The 20,468-nt window shown below is 38.9% G+C and overlaps 1 protein-coding gene across 2 annotated transcripts in view; it reads left to right on the top strand.

Annotated features, from left to right (window-relative positions):
• Positions 1 to 20,468, top strand: part of LRP5 (LDL receptor related protein 5) — a 129,091-nt gene that overhangs the window by 97,339 nt on the left and 11,284 nt on the right. For both annotated transcript variants that reach the window (XM_065755109.1, XM_065755110.1), the window contains exons 8-16: positions 7,174 to 7,390; positions 8,293 to 8,582; positions 10,497 to 10,723; positions 11,012 to 11,196; positions 12,454 to 12,777; positions 14,669 to 14,871; positions 17,197 to 17,408; positions 18,221 to 18,411; positions 19,828 to 20,037. In XM_065755109.1, the coding sequence (XP_065611181.1) occupies positions 7,174 to 7,390; positions 8,293 to 8,582; positions 10,497 to 10,723; positions 11,012 to 11,196; positions 12,454 to 12,777; positions 14,669 to 14,871; positions 17,197 to 17,408; positions 18,221 to 18,411; positions 19,828 to 20,037 (2,059 nt within the window). The remainder of the gene's footprint in view (positions 1 to 7,173; positions 7,391 to 8,292; positions 8,583 to 10,496; positions 10,724 to 11,011; positions 11,197 to 12,453; positions 12,778 to 14,668; positions 14,872 to 17,196; positions 17,409 to 18,220; positions 18,412 to 19,827; positions 20,038 to 20,468) is intronic.

The following is a 20,468-nucleotide window of genomic DNA, read 5'->3' as shown; positions in this document are numbered from 1 at the left end:
CACTTCAGGATATGATATTAACCAGAGGTGTTGAGATGAACCCCATTACAAAGTCCTGTCTCTACTGTCACCGCTAAAAACCCCATTTTATATTTCATTAATATATTTCATTAAAATACTCAGTCCACATTCTGTAAGCCTTTGGTGGATCTATGAACCTAGGAGCATGGAGGTAATTTCTGAGCTGAAAATAGGCTTCTCTAATTCATTGTTCTAAAAGTTAGTTTCTGTGGCTTTCATTCTCTGCACTGAATTGAATTGCTGCTTTTTTCTGAAACCAGAAAGGAGAAAAAGGCTGATGTCACTAGATTAGACTAAAGTAAAGGAGAAATGAATAGTTATTGTTTTCCTTAAGAAAGATCAGGAAGAATCCAGACTTCCTCATAGAATCATTTAAATTATGGAATCCATCTCTCTAGATTCATCTTTTAGAGTAGTGGGAACTGGCCTTGCAAGTCACATTAGCTTATGATCACAAGCTAAGAAATATTATCTAAATCCCTAATGGCATTTGTTTTAGTGGATTAGGCCAACGAAGGAGACTGAGTTTAAAACAGCCTGTTGCTGTTACAGGTTATAATTTTGAGTGTGTGAAATCTGACTACTTTAACAAGGTTAAAAGGATGATTTGTAATGTGTTGTATAAGTCAGCTTTAGAATTAAATTTATTGGGTACATTTTGTTTGCAAATCCATGTATTCATAGGTCAAGTTCTTGTTCAGAAGTAATCATTTGTAGGTGATTGCTTGCTTTTTTTTTTTTTTGAAAATAGAATGGTTATTTCAGGTGTTTCATGTAGAGATATAGATGTGGTTTTTTTTAATTTTTGTAGGCAACTTACCAGTGATTTCCTAAAGCTGCTTCTTGTTAGAAATTCCAGCACTTAAATAAAGCTTGAACATATGTTTCTGATTAATTTGTAAGCTTTCTGTAAGGAAATTTACAAGTAGACCAGTAATGTGACTGCAAATATTTTTGTTTAATTTAGAATGCATGCCTTATTGCTGTGTTAAAACAACAACAACAAAAAAAAAAAAATAAACAAAGAAAACCCAACAATATTATGCCATTCATAAATAAGTGTTCTGCTGGGGTTATGCCTTCATGTTACATTGGTAGGTAAAAGTGACATCCAGATTGAATGCTGTTGTGAATGCTTTTGTGCTTGCAACTGTAAATGCATGTAATTTTTTTAGTAGAGTTATTTTTAAATTCTGGTTTGTATAAATGAGTTCTGGTCTTTGATATTCTACAGCCATTGCATTTTTCTGCAATTCTCCTTCCTTTTAACCTCTTCACTGATCTGTGTTATAAGTATTGTGAACCAGAAGTGCCCCATCCAGTCTGGATGTGAGCTGTGCCTGCTACAGCAAAGGGAAACAGCTTTGGGTTTGCATTCACTGGTTAGAACCCTGTGCTCTGTTGCTGATCACCAGCCTTCCCCTCAGCTCCTTTTGGCAGTAGAAGATGACTTGGGAGGTGAAAAGCTCCAGAGGGCATTTTGGCTAGGCTAGTATTTCTCAACCAATTACTCATGAATCTCGCTTTGTCTGTAAATAGATTACTTAAAAGAGAGGCATAGGAGTAGTAAATTCTACATTAAACTTGATTTCTGTTTCATTTCAAGCTAGGGTTACCAAAGTAACACTGAGAAAGGAGAAAAGTATTTTCTTTAGGAAGGTTGACCAGAACTGATGCCACCATCAAGGTCAGCGTGAGATAAAAGTCTAGGTGTTATTCTTGACATCCCTTTGACTTCTTCAAGAATTCTGCTTGGATACTTCAGTTGCTCATTGATCTATTTTTTGTTTGGATTCAAAAGCTTGCCACAAATTATTTCTCATATCAAGCTTATCGTTTTAAGTTCTTCCTTCATGTTGTGTTTATATAGGTTATTAATATGCCAGCTGTCCTAATTTTGTCTTCAGGAGTGCTACATGCTAAACATTTATATGATGTGCTGTTTCCATTTACTTCAGAGTATCTGTAGAGTTGGGAAGTTGATTGGTTTTACTAAGGAGGGGGTAAAAATATTACAGGACTATTCAATTTGGAGGAAAGGGATATGAGGAGAAAAGCAAGGAAAGAACAAGATGTGTATATTTTATTTAAAAACCTATATATTCTTTCCCTTTCCCACACTAGTTAACTAAGTTGGAGTGGAATATTGTTTTCATAACAAATGTTAGCTACAGAGTTGTTGGAGGCCCCTTTAAACAATTGCAGTGGTACTTGATGTTTCAAAATTAAAAAGTTTGTTTACAGAAGGTAAATTTCCCAGAAGTGTATTAAATAAGCAACTTCCACCTAAAAATCAAATTGAAATACCGATTCAGTAAAACATCTGTGCTTTAGATTCTCACCACCAGTTGCCATAAATTAGTTTGGGTATGTTTGCCTTCATTTTTTCCCCTTTTAAGGAGTAAGGTATGCCATAATGTTCCTGCTTAGCAGAGAACAGTTGCAGAATTTACCAGCTGCACCTTTAACTGTTTGATATCCTGTAAGCAGAACTATGTTCTGTAAATGTCAGGGTGATGTAACAGTGCTTCATATGGAGAGCATTAGTTGTTCCTAGATTAGATTCATAAAATGTAAACAGGTTCAAGATTACAATCACACTAACACCACTTTCCCAACAAGAAGAAATTTATCTATTCATCAGTGTCTGTAGGAGCTTATTACATGTGCTTGTGTTTTGTAAAGTCTGTCTGAAAATGCAGTACTCTGTGGAACTAAAAAGGTATCGTCCTAGAAGACAAGTCATTGAAGATCATCAGGTATGGTGGTAATTATACGAAGAGTATGACCAGATCTACACTGCAAGTAAATAGCCATTTAACATGCTGATATTTTCAGCACAGGTACAGGAATATATTTTGTTTATATAAATTCCAATGAAAGCTGGAGATCAATATAAATTACTTAAGGCTATATTTCTTGTGACAGAAAGTTATATTTTGTTTCATTTGGTCTCTTTGTAGGTTGTTTCTGGGATTTTGTTTTGTTTTTTAACAGGCCACTAATTAACTTTCATGTTCATTTGACAATGTAGATTATATTTGTATGAGACAGGGCAAATTGATACGGTGAAACCATTCTGTATGAGATGACGTTGCATAGTCAGAATGAAATGAACTGTGTTGGTAGCCGTATCTTTGTGTGATGTTGTGAGTATAGTTTCTGCCTTATAGTTTTAATCCTGATTTATGGATAGATCTCTCAGGATTGGGGGCACTTTTAAGAGCTGTCCTGAGACAGGGTTTGGATATTATTGTTCACCAACTACTTGTTTTTCTGTGTGCACATGTGGCTCTTTGGAGACAGTTGGCCGTTACTGCTGTGCTTTAGCTTCATGAAGGTGCTTGTGAGGGAAGGCTGTCAGAAAGAATCATGGCATTTTATAATCCTACTTGTAATGTTTTTTATTTCATCTCTAAGTGTTTTTTTTGTGTTGCTGGAGTGAAAATCTGACCCGCGTGTAGCCACAGAGAAGCATCTTCTCCTGCTACATCCTTAACAAGCTAAAATGTTATCTGTAGTGAAACACAATGTAAAGTCTCTTAGAGAAAAATATCTGTATGTAAAGGATGGTATTGTGTCGCTACCTGTGTTTGCAGATTGTGGAGTCTGCAAATCTGCAAGCTCTGTCTATGTGTAAATGGCCAGATAGATCTGTTGTCCAACTGTCCTATGACCTTTTTTGATACGGAGGTTCTGGGGCTGTTTGCTTTACTTCTGTTCTCTTTCCTGCTTGCCAGTGTCTGCCAACACATTCCTGGCATTAAACCTCTTCAGAATAAAAAAGGAGGAGTCCACTTTTATCCTGAAGCATTGATGAAAGGTGGTTCTACTTCAGCTGTTGGAAATGTTAATGAATGGCTTAAACCCAGCTGAATATAGACTGTGGTACAGATTGCTTACAGCTGCTTTACTCTTCTCTTTTGGAGGCAGGCTTTTTGACCCTCTGGAGTTTTCCATTTCTCTCCCTTTGTCTTTTTCTCTCATGTTGACTGCCACCCATGTGGTTTTTCCTTCAGGTCCTTTCTAGCCAGAAACGCTGGGCATCATTCCCTTGAGATGCCTTCTTAGGGTCTTCTGGAGAGAACTGGCAGAAGCCATTCAAGGAACTTTCCCACAGGCTAAAATCACACACTGGGAGAGGAGTTGTAGATCTGCAGGACTACCAACCTAGTAATATGGCAAGTGTGTTGTTTTGTCAGTGCTAACCTACTGTGTCCTCTCACTGCTCACAGAGATTTTGCTCATCCCAAGGACTGCTTTCCATTTGTCTCAGCTTTGTAGCAATTGAATAAAATGTCTTTTCTTAATGAATTAAATATAGGAGCAAGGTGTCTGAGTTCTCTTTGTCTTTTTGTCAAGTGACATTCTGTATATATGCAGAATAGTTGTTGTTTTTCCCGGATGCATATGAAATATAACTTGACTACATGAATCGCACCGATGTGTAGAATTTAATTGCATTGTTTACTTCAATCTTCTTCAAAGAGCCAAGAGCTTTTGAGTGTTATATTTGGAAACGTTAAGTCGCTTTGCATACACTGCAGCAGCATCAAAAAAAAACAAAAACAAAAAAGCACACCTTATCACCTCACTATGCTTTCGTGTGTAATTCAGTTCATTAAGGCGTTTGATGTTGATTTTGTTTTGCCCACCACAGGTTTTGGCTGAGCTTTGTGATGCCTCGTTGAGAGATTTGTTATTGAAGTCTGAAGACTAATCAGGGGCTTCTAGTGTGTGCCTGTTCAAGGGGACCTTTCAGTGTTTTGTGTGGAAGGCATAGCAGATTTTAGCATTGCATTTGTCCTTTGACCTCAGTCAAAAATCCATTTATCGGTTATTGAAAGAGGATGAAAACCTTAAATAGGAAAAAAAAAAAAAGACCTGCTCTCCTCTGCCTTTAAGATGCGTTGAAGAAAAGTTGTGCATAATGATGGGGAAAAAAGTACTCTGTAGCAGCTTCCCTTTGGCTGCCGTTGGCAGGCTGCACACAATAAATGATGAGATAATAGGATGTTTTATGAGCTGTGCAGTTTTAGTGGAATGAGTTGTGCTTCTGGTCTTACTGTGAGGACTATCTGTAGGGTATTTTTTCCTGTGTCCTTGTGGCTTAAGTTCGTGCTCTGGGGTGGAGGTGAATTTCTGAAAAGATGGATGACAGCAAAGTCCAAAAGGCAATGTGCCCGTACCTCCGTTGAACTGCTTGACCTGGCTTCTGCTGACAGACAGACTAATTAGCACTCAATTAGTTAGTGCTTCATGCCCACTGCTATGGATTGGCTACCACCAGGAAAGTTCTGCAGCCCACCACACCACCCCTCCAGGTCAGAGCTGTGCTTTGCATCCAAGGGAAGCCTGCTGCTGGGGTCCACGGCATTCTGCTGACGTGATGAGGAGCAGGAGTGTTCAGACAGAGAGGAAATGCTTATTTCATCTCCTTCTTAGCCACTATGTGAACCATTAAGCATTTCTTTGCTGTCTGATTCCATATTTTTGGTCTGTTTGTTCCGTGCTTGATCAGGAGGACTAGAGTGCCTAGCAGGATTTCATTTGGTACTTTCAATAGTGTGGTAGTTGACAGCATGCACAGGTGTACACAAAAATAAATTATATCTATTAAAAAAAAAAGGACGTTTCTGTATCCTCAGATCCAATCTGAGCCTGGTGTGTTTGGTCAACAGCTCTGATGCTTGAACTGTTCCAGTAGTGTCCATATCTGTAAAAGTAGTCAGAAATGTGCTGTTTTGATCATCGTCCTGCTGATGCACTATTGTGTTTGTAAAGGAAATGTCTTATTTACAGAATGATGCACCAGTTTGGCTCTGGCACCTGAGTATGCACAGTGAACTTTTGAACCTGCAGTACAGCCTGTGGGATTGATACTGTTCTAAATAAGTGAGCATTTGGGGTTTGCCTGGACATGATGTAATGAGATAATTGCAGAACCATTTGGCTTTTAACCGCAGACATAACCTTTTTTTTTTTTAAACGTACTTTATTTAGCTTCATAAAATGAAAAGGCATTAATCTTTAGTCTCTGCTGCTTCACTGCGTAATGGATTGGATGACACAGAACTCCTCCGAAACTTAAAGAACGTTGGTGTTATTTTAAAGTGTCTCCAGCAGGAGGCTTTCAGTCTGGAAGGAATCCTGAAGATGTCTGCACTATGGCAATGCAAAATGAACTGTTACAGCAATGATTTCTTTTGCATATAGTGTGGTTAAATACAGGGTGCAGCAGCTGACTGCTCTGTTGTTGCAGTGGTGGTGTATGGGAAGTGTAGGGTATTCAATGTGTGCTACACTTTTTTTTCGCAGCTATAATTCATCTAGTAGAATTGGTGGCAATGTATGATTTGTATTTCTTCAAAATTGAAATGTTATGTCCTAAAAAACTGTGTAATCGAAGAGTTGTGTGTTACTTCTGCAACTTTGTGAAGTATTGCAAGAGTGACTGTAATAGGAACTTTAGCAATAGCAAGTTTCGGTCTGGAGGTTTCTGTTGTTGTTATTTGGTTACCTACCACAGGCGTGTATTCATGTTAAAAGTCAGATATTAGTTTAATAATATGTGATCATAAGTAATCACATACAGAAAATAAGTTGTGCGCACCCATTGCCTACAAGGTATGGGCAGAACCTTACAACTTACTTTTTTTTAATATCTTTATGAAATTATGGTTTAATTGGGATTAATATTACATTGCCTTTCGATTAACGATGTTTTTAATACCAAATAAATATTGCTTAGGCACTTAACTATTTACAAGTCAGAGGAATGCAGAGTTGAAATGATCATACTTGTCTTCAAATCTTTAAAGGAAAATAGAGGTGTTGTGCAGGGAAGACAACTTAATTACCTACAAAGTACAAGTTGAATATCTTGATTCTGAATAAAGAAATAACAACTGAAAGACAGTAAAGAGAAGATTGTTTAAATTTCTACCTCAACCACAGGTAGTGCATAGCCTAGATTAAAGCACAGCAGTTGTCCACCTGTATAGCATTTCTAGCAGAAGATGGAAGCTTGAGTCATGTTGGAAAAGAAAATTATAGTCTTTTGAATTAAATATGATACAGAACTTGATGCTGTCCACAGTGAGAGTTTTCAAATAGCACTTATTTTCCTTTTTTTTTCCATGTGTTCCACAGGTCATAAACGTTGATGGAACAATGAGGAAAACCCTTTTAGAAGATAAACTTCCGCATATATTTGGGTTCACGCTACTGGGTGATTACATCTACTGGACTGACTGGCAGAGACGAAGCATTGAAAGAGTTCACAAGATAAGGGCTAGCAGAGACATAATTATTGATCAGCTGCCAGACTTGATGGGTCTTAAAGCAACAAGTGTTACCAAAGTTTTTGGTAAGTGTGGTCAATCATAGAGTCTGAAGTAGTTTCTAGAAGCTCTTGCTTTCACTAAGCAGCTGTTCATTGCTTGTAATAACTGTTGTGTTTTGTGTTTGAAACATTTTAAAGGAAGGCTGCACCTATTTTTGACTAGTTGGGAAAATATACTGTTGCAAAAGAGATTTGGGCTTCCATTTTTTTAGTTTTATTCAGTCAAAGTCCTCTGCGGCTTCCGCTGCACTCAGTTTTTGTGAGAAGAATTTTATTCCTGCCTTGATCCCTTGAAGAAATCAGGTTTTGCACCATTTTCTGTTGTCTTGAAAGCTGGATGAGACTGAACTTCGAGATTTTTTTGTGATAGCATGTCTTTAGCTAAATCCCTGGTTCCCGGATGGAGAAAGACACTCATTTGTCTTCTGATCCTTACTTTCCCCTCCTCGTTCCCACACTACCCTGGTCGTGGTCATTGACTTGAACAAAATAAGTGAGAGATTGTAGTGATTAAACAGATGGGAAAGAGCTGCAGTTATCCACTTCTTTTTCTCATTGATTTGTATCATTGAACTCAGATGCATTTTTAAAACAGATGATTTCAAAGAGGTGTAAAAATGGAGCACTGGACCAAAAATAGCCAGACTGAATATGGATAATTGCTTGCCTTTGGAAAAGGGGCTAGTCTTTGGGGAAACTATAAAGATATGTTTGTATCAGTTGTACATACATAGGAGGGATAGGAGCAGCTTCCTAATGCCAGGCTAGAGGAAAAGAGGAAAAGAACAATTCTGAATGGCTCTGTTAACAACCTGTAGGGTTAACTTTGAGAAATTGCAGTTGCACTACATTTTCACTCAGCTTTTACCTCTCCTCTCTCCCCCATCTCCGTAATACACCAATATTTGTTTTGTTTTGTTTTTAAGGAACTAATCCATGTGCAGAGAACAACGGAGGCTGCAGCCATCTGTGTTTCTTTACACCTCAGGAAACCAGGTGTGCCTGTCCCATTGGCCTTGAGCTGTTGAGTGACATGAAGACTTGCATCATTCCTGAAGCCTTCTTAGTTTTCACAAGCAGAGCAGCAATTCATAGGATTTCCCTTGAAACCAATAATAATGATGTTGCTATTCCTCTTACTGGAGTCAAGGAGGCATCTGCTCTGGATTTTGATGTTTCTGATAACAGAATCTATTGGACTGATGTTAGTTTGAAGGTATTACTCACATGTGAATTCCCTGAATATAAAGCCACAGAGCAGTTTCTTTGATCTAACAAAGGTCTCTGTTACATGATCTATCCTGCAGTTGCTAATGTTGTCATTGAATTGCATCCAAGGAGACTCTTGGAGATGAAGACAGTTGCATTGTTGAATGCACAGTTGGGTGACAGGCATGCTCCCAGTTCAAATAAAAATCTGAAGTGATGTCTGCTCATACTGAGTGCTGAGGTCTCAGATGCTGCATCCATATATGTGTTTTCATGTCACGTAGTAAGCTTGGCACCCCCCCAAGCTTTTTACCACCTTTAAATTTTTATTTGGAACACAACCCTGCTTAACATTTGCTTCTAGCAAGCGACCTTTGTATTGGTTGCTGTCAGCCCATGGCTCCAGCTTGGCACAGAATAGGCATGGGAACTTGTCTGGCTTTTTCCATGTCATGTTAATAGCCCCCTGCTTGCTCCCATCTCCTCTATGTCCTCGTGTTCCCTAGCAATTTGAAATTCCCTTCTTATGTGTTTGGTTCATGTCCAGGTCCATGCTGAAGTGAACATGGTGATCTTCATCAGTGTTACTTAACTTCTTGAACTGAATTAAGTAATGGTATAAAATGGCACATTCACTTCACTGGAACTGAATTTCTCTGTTGAGCCTCTTAATAAGTTTTCCAAGAACAGTTGTAGTTGTCTTACCAAGGTACCTAAACCGTAATAGGAAAAAGTTCACTTGTAGGGCTAGGCTATATAGCTCTTTAAGACAGGGCTGTGCTTCAGCACTAACAGCACTAATGTGGATACCTTTACTCTAGGAACAGTAGCAGTATAACAAATTAGTGTGCTGCAGACATGGTTACTAAATAAATCTTGAGCAACCATGTGGAAAGCCAAGGCTGTGGTTGTCTTAACCATTGGTAGTGGAAAATATATTGCTTCAGCTTCATCATTCAAATCCTAGTCTGATTCTGAATAGAACTGGGCAACGTTTTACTTGTATGTGACCTCCTGTGTTATCCATCATGCATGTGGAAGTATAGCATATCACATACATATCAGCATATCTTAGTTTTCATCCCCCCACCCCTCCACCTGTGTCTTGGCAGCAGGTAGTGTAACTTCAGAGCCCTCCCCCTGTTTCTCTGCTGTTCTACTTGATCACTACATTCCCAGTCTCCAGTAGCCTCAATTATGTGAGGACTCATTTTCAAAAGGGGATTATACTTTTTCTGAGCTGGGGGGTTATACCTGTAAAAATACAGATTTTGATATTTACCTTTAAAAATATAAAACAAAACATCTCTTAGTATTAAGATGCTACCAAAAGTAGATAATTATACATTGATTCTGGGTGTTTACATTGATTCTGAGTATATCTCTGGAGGTTGTTTCATTGTTAATGGTTGGGAGTGGCTTATTTGTGTGTATACAGTCCTTGCCCTATGACTTATTTTGCTGACTGTATTGAATTAAAATATAGATAGGATCTGCAAATTGCTGAAGGTGGCTGATCATGAGAAAAAATTAATTCTGATTTTGCTGAACTTGCGATGTATTCCTTAGACTTAAAACATTACAAATAAATAAATATATATATGTATATAATTATGTACAAACAAGAGAGGAAGAAGGGTCAAGAAAGAATCAGCAAATACATTGTGCTTTCTGGAAGTTTTGTCCTTTTAAGGCACTCTGGATTGGTCATGACAAACTGTTAGCCTTTCTGAAAATTCAAGTCTATTTATTCTTTAAATTGCTTTTCTTTTTTTTAAGAACAAACATTTATTTTTAAAATGTAACACCACTTGATTGTTGCTTTTACTAAACTCTTTGTAAGCTAAACTTCATAATAATTACTTTTCATCTTGGTAAGTTTCTGTAAATGCTTATGTATCTTTACACAATTGTTTTCCAGACCATAAGTCGAGCCTTCATGAATGGGAGCTCTGTTGAACACGTGATTGAATTTGGGCTGGATTACCCTGAGGGAATGGCTGTAGACTGGATGGGAAAGAACCTCTACTGGGCAGATACTGGAACTAATCGAATTGAGGTAGCCCGCCTGGATGGACAGTATAGGCAGGTCCTTGTGTGGAAGGACTTGGACAACCCAAGGTCTTTGGCCCTTGATCCTACCAAGGGGTAAGAGACAGTGTTGTTTTTCTAAGCTTTGTTTCTGCTTGTGTGTGTCAATTTATTTGGCAGACTGTTTCTTCAGGGTCTTACAAAGTATGATAAGGGCTTGTAAGCTGCAGAACCCTGAAGGTTACAATGAAAAATCTGAAGAACTGTCAATCATGTTTTTCCTTCTTTCTTTAAAAAATAAGTGCTTTACCATATGCAATAACCATGTGGTTATTCCCTTTTTTTTTTTCTTAGCTGAACTCAGTCTCACGAAGCTCTATCATTTTATTCCACTTCTCATTGCAGGTACATGTACTGGACAGAATGGGGAGGTAAACCTAGGATCGTTCGAGCTTATATGGATGGAACAAATAGCATCACTTTGGTGGATAAAGTGGGTCGTGCCAATGACCTCACAATTGATTATGCAGACCAACGGCTATATTGGACTGACTTAGACACCAGCATGATTGAATCATCAAATATGCTAGGTAATCTATTAGATTCCATCACAGAATTACTCTATCAAGGACAGAAATTTGCAATGGCCACAGTAAAGCAACTAAATATAATTATAGATTGTTTTAGTTCAATCGTTTGAATTATTGTTTCCAGATGAATTGTTAATTCACTTATCTTTTTCCCTAAGATGTTGCATTTATTACATTTATTAGACTTAAAACCTGCATGTTACTAATAGGTGGTAAGTAGTAATTTGAAAAAATTGAAATAATGTGATTAATGTAAGCAAAACAGCTAGAGGGAAACCTGGACTAGAAACTGATTGTGGTATTGAGAAGAAATATAATATTCAAATCTGTGGTAAATTAAACTAGTTTTTAAGTGGAACCTATGGTTAACACTAATTTGCAGTGAGAAGGGGTGCTGAAGCTAACAAAGCTGTGTGCTTTTATGTTTACTTAGTGGATTCTGAAGAATCTGAGTGGGCTCATTAGTTAAGGCAGTGTTAGACTAGAACTGAAAATAGTGTTCTATTGAGTGTAGCATTGGATATTTGTAGGAATAAGGGACATACAGTGCTGATGAGGGCTTCATCTTCGTGTAAAGTGGCTGAGATTCATAGAAGTTTGTATTTGAAAATGTTTAGGGGACTGATTTATATTAGACCTTTGTAGTGGATCTCTGTCAGAGGCTGTCTAATGCTATAGAGGTATTAAAACTGTTTTGAATGTTGCTAACTGAGCCACCAAGTGTTATAGTGTAGGGATTTCTGCCAAACAAATTGTTTACAAGTCACTTTACGTTTCTTTGCGTTGAATTGCACTGTAAATGATTTGTTTCTTGAGTAAAATGCTGTAATTTCTCACGGTTGGTTCTCTGTGAATCTCAAGTTTTATATTTGTTGCTGTTGTGCATATTGATTTTGTTGTTGATCTGAGTGATTCTTGGAGCTGATAGCATTCTTGAATATTCTGTTCAGAATCTATTTGGGGTGCTAAGCATAAGAAATAGAACTGTATTTATTGAAATTGCAATACACTGTCACAATTTCAAATTGCTCCATAGTCAAGTGGTTATCAGGATGAGGTTTTTAAATGCAAATATGTAGGTTACTTCTTCAGCAGGTACTGCTTAGTAATGAATCCCAGGGGAAATGGTAATGACTGAGTTTGTTTTAAAAAAGGGAGAAAAGGCTTTTTTTTTTTATTATTATTTTTAATGTCTGTCACGTTCTCTATTTCATGACCTGGGGATTGTGCTTTAGTTGGTTTTCATTATTTTTGCAGGACAAGAACGAGAAATCATAGCAGATGATCTACCTCATCCATTTGGATTAACGCAATACAGCGACTACATCTATTGGACAGACTGGAATCTTCACAGTATAGAAAGAGCAGACAAGACCAGTGGGAAGAACAGGACACTTATTCAGGGCCATCTGGATTTTGTGATGGATATACTGGTCTTCCATTCTTCACGTCAGGATGGCTTGAATGATTGTGTGCAGAATAATGGTCATTGTGGCCACTTGTGCCTTGCCATACCAAATGGGTTTAGATGTGGTTGTGCTGCTCACTATACCCTGGATCCCAACAGCAGGAACTGCAGTTGTAAGTTTATTTTTTTGTTTGCTGCAGTGTTGCTCATTGCTTCTGGCTTCCAGATGCTTGTGATCCCTTTCAGTATAGAACCCAGTAGGCTGCTCAGCAGCACCCAGATACTTGCTCACTCACCCACAGCGTGGGGGAATAGGGGCAGTCAGGAGGGTGCATGTGAGAAAATTCTAGTTAAATGGGAGACTCAATGACTCCAGGTGCTTCTTGCTTCTTCCTCCTTTCCCCCAGTTTTATTGCTGAGTACGACACCATATGGGGTGCAACATCCTTTTGGTCAGATTGAGTCAGCTGTCCTAGCAGTGTCCCTAACCAACTTCTTGTGTGGCCCCGCCTGATGGGCTGCTGGGACAGTTTGGGCAGGAGAAAAGGCCTTGAGGCTGTGCTTGCTAGTAGCTGAACCTTAGGTGTATTATCAACACTATTGTGATCAAAAATCTAAAACACAGGACAATATGAGCTGTTATGAGGAAAACTAACTCAGCCAAAACCACTAGTCGCTACCTCTTACTCCATACACTGTGATGCTCAGGTCCTGTGCTATCCAATACATTCTCACTAACCACAAGCTCTGTTCCCATCCTTTGATTCCCATACACAGATGTTATTTTCTTAGTTACTCCTTTAAGCTGTTCTGCACAGCCTTAGCCACAGGCCACTTCAGAGGCCTATTTGTGCATCATGGCCTTATCTATGGTCACAGACGCTATGGGGTACACCTGTTACGAAGTGGACTTACCCATGTCTACAAATGCTTTGGGAGTGCAATTCTGTGATTCCCACGTGGACTTATCCATGGGTCACAGTCTCTTTGACTTGAATTAACACTGTAATTTCAGCCTGCCTGGTACAGCAGCAAAGTGACAGCAGCAGTTCCCTGGCCATCTGCCAGCCTGGGTGCATGTCCATAGCTATTATCAAACTGTTTCCAGACACAGTAGAGTGAGATGATAAGGAGTCCAGCAAATAAAAAAAGCAAACAGCAGTCACTAACAAGTGTTCCCAGTACATAGTAAGCAAGCGAGTTCTGTGGCATGAACTGGGCCTGCCAATTCATAGCTAAAATAGTCATAAATTTAGTCCAACACACTCCAGTCAAATCTGCTGTAATCTCAAACTCTTCAGGCTTCATTCTGGGCAACAGGAAGGACTGTTGTGGGTTAAATCTGGTAGGCAGCTAAGCACCATGCAGCTACTCACTCACTCTCCACAGCTAGGGTGTAAACAAGAGTTGTACTTCAGCACCAACCACTTCCAAAGCAGCTCAAATCCCTTCATATACTACCACCTCATGTTTCCCCTGCTGCTTTCTGCCATAGGCTCCAAGTGGGGCCATTCTCTTCAGCTGCAGTGTAGAGCACATTTTTTTTAATATCTCATGCTGCTTGACTGACCAAAGGGATACTTATATGAACCATATCCCTTTTAAGTTTTCAAAGGCTTCATGTTGCCCCATTTGGAATTATACTTTCAGGTCACTTAGTAAGAGAGGGCGTACAATCAAACTGAAGTACAGAATATGAATTCTCCAAAAATCCACAATGCAAAAGAAAGCTTGTGTTTCCTTTTTGGTAGTTGGTAGAGACATAGCTGTTATTTCATTGACCACAACCATGGGGATCTGACAACTTCCATCTTGGCGCTTTATTCCTAGAAACTGGGTCACCTGTGCAGGTCCCTTTATCTTTATTTCCATGGCAAAACTGGCTTTCAAGAAGATTTGGACTATTTTCTTCGTTTTCACATATACGTGTTTAGTTGTCATGTGAAATATAGTTGTCCATTTGAAATTGTCCCAAGTGTTCTTTGTCTTTTGTGTGTTGGTTTCTAGCAATATGTTTGTCCACACGAGTTGCACTTTTTAATGCGTTGTTTTGTCTTGTTTCAGCTCCTACCAGTTTCCTGTTGTTTAGCCAGAAATCTGCCATCAGCCGAATGATACCTGATGACCAGCAAAGTCCAGATATCATCCTGCCTATGCATGGTCTAAGGAATGTGAAGGCTATTGATTATGATCCCTTAGATAAATTGATTTACTGGGTAGATGGGCGTCAGAATATTATAAAAAGAGCCAAAGATGATGGCACTCAGGCAAGTTTACATTGTATATATAATTCTGTGTGGATTGTTCTCTGCACCTTATGACTTTCCCCTCCAGTCCCTTGCACCAAAGAATCATCAGTCTAAACTTTACTCTTGCCAGTTGTTATTCATGTATATTCTGTTTACATGTGAAAATTACAGAGAGCTTTCAGGACTGTGATTTTAATGTATACACAATGTAGCATAATAGAATATAGTACATCATATCTGAAACTACAAGCCTTGAACTGTGATGGTTATCTGAGTGTGGGCAATGAAGTAAGGGAGATTCACTGTTTGAATTATATTCATCTTAGAAACAATACTTTAAAATCAGTATTGTTCGTGCCAGTTCTGTGATCGTATTGTCATCATTGTAAAGCTCTTGCAAAATGAAGACACTCTCTATCTAAGCTGTAGTTAAATCCTCATTGAATGTACAAGTGACTGTTGTGTCAGATGGGAATAGGCTTATTCACATACTTCATTGTTCTGTTGGGTTGGGTGCATAATTGTTTTGGGCTATAGCTATTCACACAACAACAGAAAGAAGTGTGCTGTTCTTTTGGGCAGTGTTCTGCTTATGTTAGCATAGCTTAACTCCTGGGACAGGATAACAGATCATTTAAAAGCTACAGTTTGAATAAGAACACAAAAGGAAATTGAGAACGGGCAACATATATTTTCCTAGTTCTTGAGCAGTTATCTAAACAATATAATATGATTTCAGTGGGACTGGGCTGGCCTCCTCATACATCTGAGGCATCAGTGGTTTTACGGTGCCCTTTAAAGAAGTAGATTGTGATTTTCCTTTTCAGCCATTTCTTGTAAGATTGAGAGGAGATCTCTTAGTATAAGCAGCTAGCTGGGCTGTGGATGAATTTTGAAGAAGTTTATTTTGTTTTTTTTGGATGATGCTAGGTGCTAATTGTTGCAGTCTGTCTTCTCTTTGGTACTTGCTAGGTGCAAATTGCAATGAGGATTCATCTGCTCTGTTTTCCGCTATGCTGGTCACATAGCTTTGAAGACACAGATCCCCTGCAAATTTTGACTTTGCAATTTTCATTTGCTATTTTTACTGAATTTTGCTAATTAGTGCTTTTTGCAGGTGATGATTATTACATTTATATCTGGGTAATGTTACCTTCAATTTCAGTAAAATAATTATTACTCAGTATTTCTAGGCATGCTGTCAAGCGAATGCAGGGATAAAGATTTGAATAGAAAAGGAAAACATTATATTCTATGAAGAACTTGGTAGCTTAGAACCAAATTATTGAAATGTAACTTTAAGTAGTGAGTGACTCATTTAGCTTAAGCAGCCTGAGTGTGGCATAGTGTGTTCATGTTTCTAGACCCATACAACCTTTTTCTACTGCTGTTTTTACTTTTGCATTGGGAATGCCGGATTAGAACACTTGAGAAAGCCACCACTTCCCCCTGACTGTTACCATCTGACTAGTAGCATTCATCTTCGAAAAGTACTTTGATGTTGTGAGTCCTGCCAGGCACTGAGATCAGTGGTACACTAGTGAAGGTTCTATAATGTTAAAGCAACACGTGGAGTGTAGTTTTCCTTTAGGGACTCTGTGTGTTCTAGTGTTCTTCATAGAAGTAAAGTATTGATGTGTGTGTTGTAGTGCATACAGAGTAGCTACAACATTGGTCAGATTTGGAGGCAGGCTGTGGGAGATTTGAGGGTAATGGTTCCTGGAACTTAACAATGATGTCAGAGTTTGCAAGGACCTTCATAATGACATGAGGATTAAGGTGAAGTAATGCTTTTAGCACAAGTGTGAGGCAAATTTGTGGCCATCTGATGTGTGAGCAGACAGAACTAGGTTTCTCTGGAAGATCTGAGTTTTTAAGAAAAACCTGGTCTTAAAAAAAATAATCTGCCACACTACAAATGATACAAGAAGAAGCCTTTAGGGAGAGACTCAGATATATTCAGCTGGCTGGATAACAGTGCACATCTTGCCAGTAGTCCGCCCTGTTTGTTCTGCTGTTTTATTCAAGAATGTTCTGTGCACAAACATGCACTATTGTTTTCTTCCATCTCCTACTAATTAATTCTACTAATTAATTTCTAACTACTACTAGGAGGTCCCACAGCTGCTTTCTGGAGAGTTTGCATAGTCTTAGGGATTTTGTTCCGATATTTATCCTCAAATCCACAGTTTGAATCATGTATTTTTTATGCTTTGTCACATTTATTATATTCAGTGTTTCCTTGTGGTTTTAAGCTTTTCTTCACATAGGTGAACAGTGTTTTTTGTATTGAGTTCTTAGGAAACAATTACTGGAAGTCATTCTCCATATGCTGTCTTGCAGCCTTTTACTGTCATGAGTTCTCCAAACCAAAGCCAGAACCCAGAGAAGCAGCCACATGACCTCAGCATCGATATATACAGCCATACCTTGTACTGGACCTGTGAGGCCACAAATTCTGTCAACGTCCACAGGCTGAATGGGGAGTCAATAGGGATGGTGCTGCGAGGAGACCACGACAAACCTAGAGCCATTGTAGTGAATGCAGAGCGAGGGTGAGATGCCTTTCTGTACCTCATACCTCATACGGAACGCATTTGGAATGTGTGTCAGCTGTGTGTGCTGATGCTTAAATGCCAGTTTACTGGTAGATGGTTTACCATGTGTTTGACAGATGTTGAATGACAATATGTCAGAACCATGTGGATACAGTAGTACCCAGAGACTCTATCTGGAACACCTCTGAGTCTGTTTTTGTGTACAGTGCTCAGTGTACTCAGTTCAAAAGCTGCTGCTGCTAGTCTTATTGGGACTAACTCACTTGGACATGGTTTGTATTTATAAAAGCTTTTCTGCTTTCTCCATTACAAATGGGAGTTTAGCTTTGCTGATCTCTTGAACACTCAACTTTTTTGTTCCCGTTTTTTAAATAACTTAAACATAAACCTGCTTTTGAATTAAAAGAGGTAAAAATGCGGGAGAGACTGTGTTGCGCACAGGGGCTACCTAGGAGGGCTAAATTAGTGACCTTTGTCCTGCCTTAGTTCCAGAAATCCTCCCCTCCGGCTCTCCGTTGGCTCTGTGTTCTGACAGCTGCCACTCTTTGTTTACTGTGCAGTAGTGTAACGTATGAAATTAGGGAATTTGCCCTGAAGAGATGGTGGAAATGTCTAAATATACCACTTAGTAAATGTCTGGGGTTCTGCAGCTGGCTAGATCTGGATCTTTGTTGTGGAGAGCAACAGCCACCACAGTCATCCCTGTTTAAGCTGTTCATGAGTCCCATTTCAGAACCCATGTGCAAATGTGAGCTACTTCAGTTGAGTTCTGAAGCCCTCACCTAACCAGCTCTTGCCATTGTTCTCAGGTACATGTATTTCACCAACATGCAAGAGCGAGCTCCCAAGATTGAGCGTGCAGCCCTCGATGGCACGGAGAGGGAAGTGCTTTTCACAACTGGGCTGATCCGACCAGTAGCACTGGTGATTGACAACAAACTCGGAAAGCTTTTCTGGGTGGACGCAGATCTGAAGCGCATCGAAAGCTGTGACTTGTCAGGTATGTGGTATGCAGTTAAATATTTGGAGCAGCGTGTGTGTATGTACAGGACATTATTCCTTCTTTGATGCTGACCCCAGTAGCTTCTGCAGTTGCCATTTCTGTGCAGGCAGTCACAGCTAACAATTATGAGTGGGCTTCTTTGATGTGATCGGAATAAACGTGTCTGTAATGATTATCACTCTCCAAGAGGGACATTTGACTTTTGATATCTTTTGATATCTTGCAACTCATGCAAGATGAGATTTAAATAGGTGTTAACCATCACAGAACCTTTAAATTGCTCCCTCCTTTCATTTTCCTGTGGTTTAAAAAGTTGGCATAACTCTTCAATTTTTCTTTCTTAGTGTTTACAGCCTACTACATTAAGGTAGCATGAAGAGCCAACTGAAGGAGGGAAGCTTTTTTCTAATAGAGATGATAAGGCAGCTGGTACGATACGTTAGTGTTGCAAAACAGTGGAGGGAGATCAATTTGTTGCATTTTTAACACATTAGTAAAATAAAACATTATTTCACATCCATAGGAATAGCATCACACACTTCTTGGAGTGCATTTGATACTCAAAGCAGCTGACAGTGCTGAAAAAATGGAGAAATCTACAGAGTAGCATAGAGGATCCAGTCTGTGTTTTCTCTCTCACAATGCACTCTCATAGCGTGTGTGAAGAAAGGAAACTCCTAAAAGAAGCACAGAGGGAAGGGAACTGGTGCCAGGCAGTTATTCTAATAAATAGTATTCTAATTGAAATAAATGTTACATTCTTATGCTTGGCTGAGCTCTGCATAATTTATTCAGCAAATTAGTTGAATCTAGTGCTCACTAGAATTTTTATTATGTATCAAGATTCTATAATCGCGTTTTGTGTGGATATCCAAAACTTCTGTTTGGATGTTTTAGATGCAGGCATAAGGTCTTTATTACAAAACAAAATACCAGAGCAGAGGCAGGCACCAAGTTAGAATTTTATTTTGTATTCCACGTTTTTAAAATGAAATATATCTATATATGATAGGGTGTGCACAGCCTTAGAAGTGTTTTCTGTGAATGAATCGATTAATCTGGAATCCCTTGTTCACCTCAGACAAGCATAATGAAAGCAACAATTAAATGCCACTAAGTTTAGCGCAACACGTTACTGAAGACTACAAACAATTACAATTGAAAGCAGACAAATGTGTTACTTAACCTGAGCAATTGATAATGTTCCTGTTTAAAAGCATCTTCAGTTACATTCCATTTTTCCAAAACATGGAAGTTGAGTTTTCTGCTCAGCTGCTGAACTGGGTTTAGAAACAACAGAAATTGCCTCGGTGTGTTTCAAAAAGTGGTATTGCTTTGTTTGTTTTGTTTGTTCATTTTTACTGGGTTTTGTTTGTCTTTTAAATGAGTTAGAAATTGTTTGTTTGATCTCAGGTGCTAACCGTGTGACTCTGGAGGACTCCAACATCCTTCAGCCAATGGGCCTGACTGTGCTGGGCAACCACCTGTACTGGATTGATCGACAGCAGCAGATGATTGAGAGAGTGGAGAAAACTAATGGGTACAAAAGGACTAGAATTCAGGGCCGAATTGCTCACCTAACAGGCATTCATGCTGTGGAAGAACTTGATATGGAGGAATTCTGTGAGTTTCTTTAAATACCTGATGTTTTTCACTGTTGTTTTTCACTCAAGCTCCTCATCTGGCTGCATGTTTCAGTAATATTGGCTTTAGGTTAGGCCATGGAGTGCTTTCTGCTTGAGGGGCTGGACTCTAACAAAGGAAAAGAAACAAGTTCCTCATTCTTTCCCAGAGGAGGCCTTCTGCACAACTAGAACGTGTGATTTCACAGCACTTAGTTACCTGCTTTGTACCAGCTCACCTGATAGTGAATTAACTCTAAAAGCTGTTTAGAATTACAGTGGTTAATTTTTCAAGTACAGCCAAGTAATGAGTTGGAAATACTTTTACAAAGAGAGAAAAGGGTATAGTACCTGCCTTTTCTCGAGGATTTTCAGACCTATTTGTAAAGAGTGTCTGGTTTGACTTGGCAAGCCTCCAGTAAGGGAAAGAGA

The sequence above is a fragment of the Cyrtonyx montezumae genome, unplaced genomic scaffold, assembly GCF_038088225.1.
Source record: "Cyrtonyx montezumae isolate F1298 unplaced genomic scaffold, pur_monq_1.0 scaffold_10, whole genome shotgun sequence".
Taxonomy (NCBI): Eukaryota; Metazoa; Chordata; class Aves; order Galliformes; family Odontophoridae; genus Cyrtonyx; species Cyrtonyx montezumae.
This window is presented reverse-complemented; position numbering and strand designations above follow the sequence as displayed.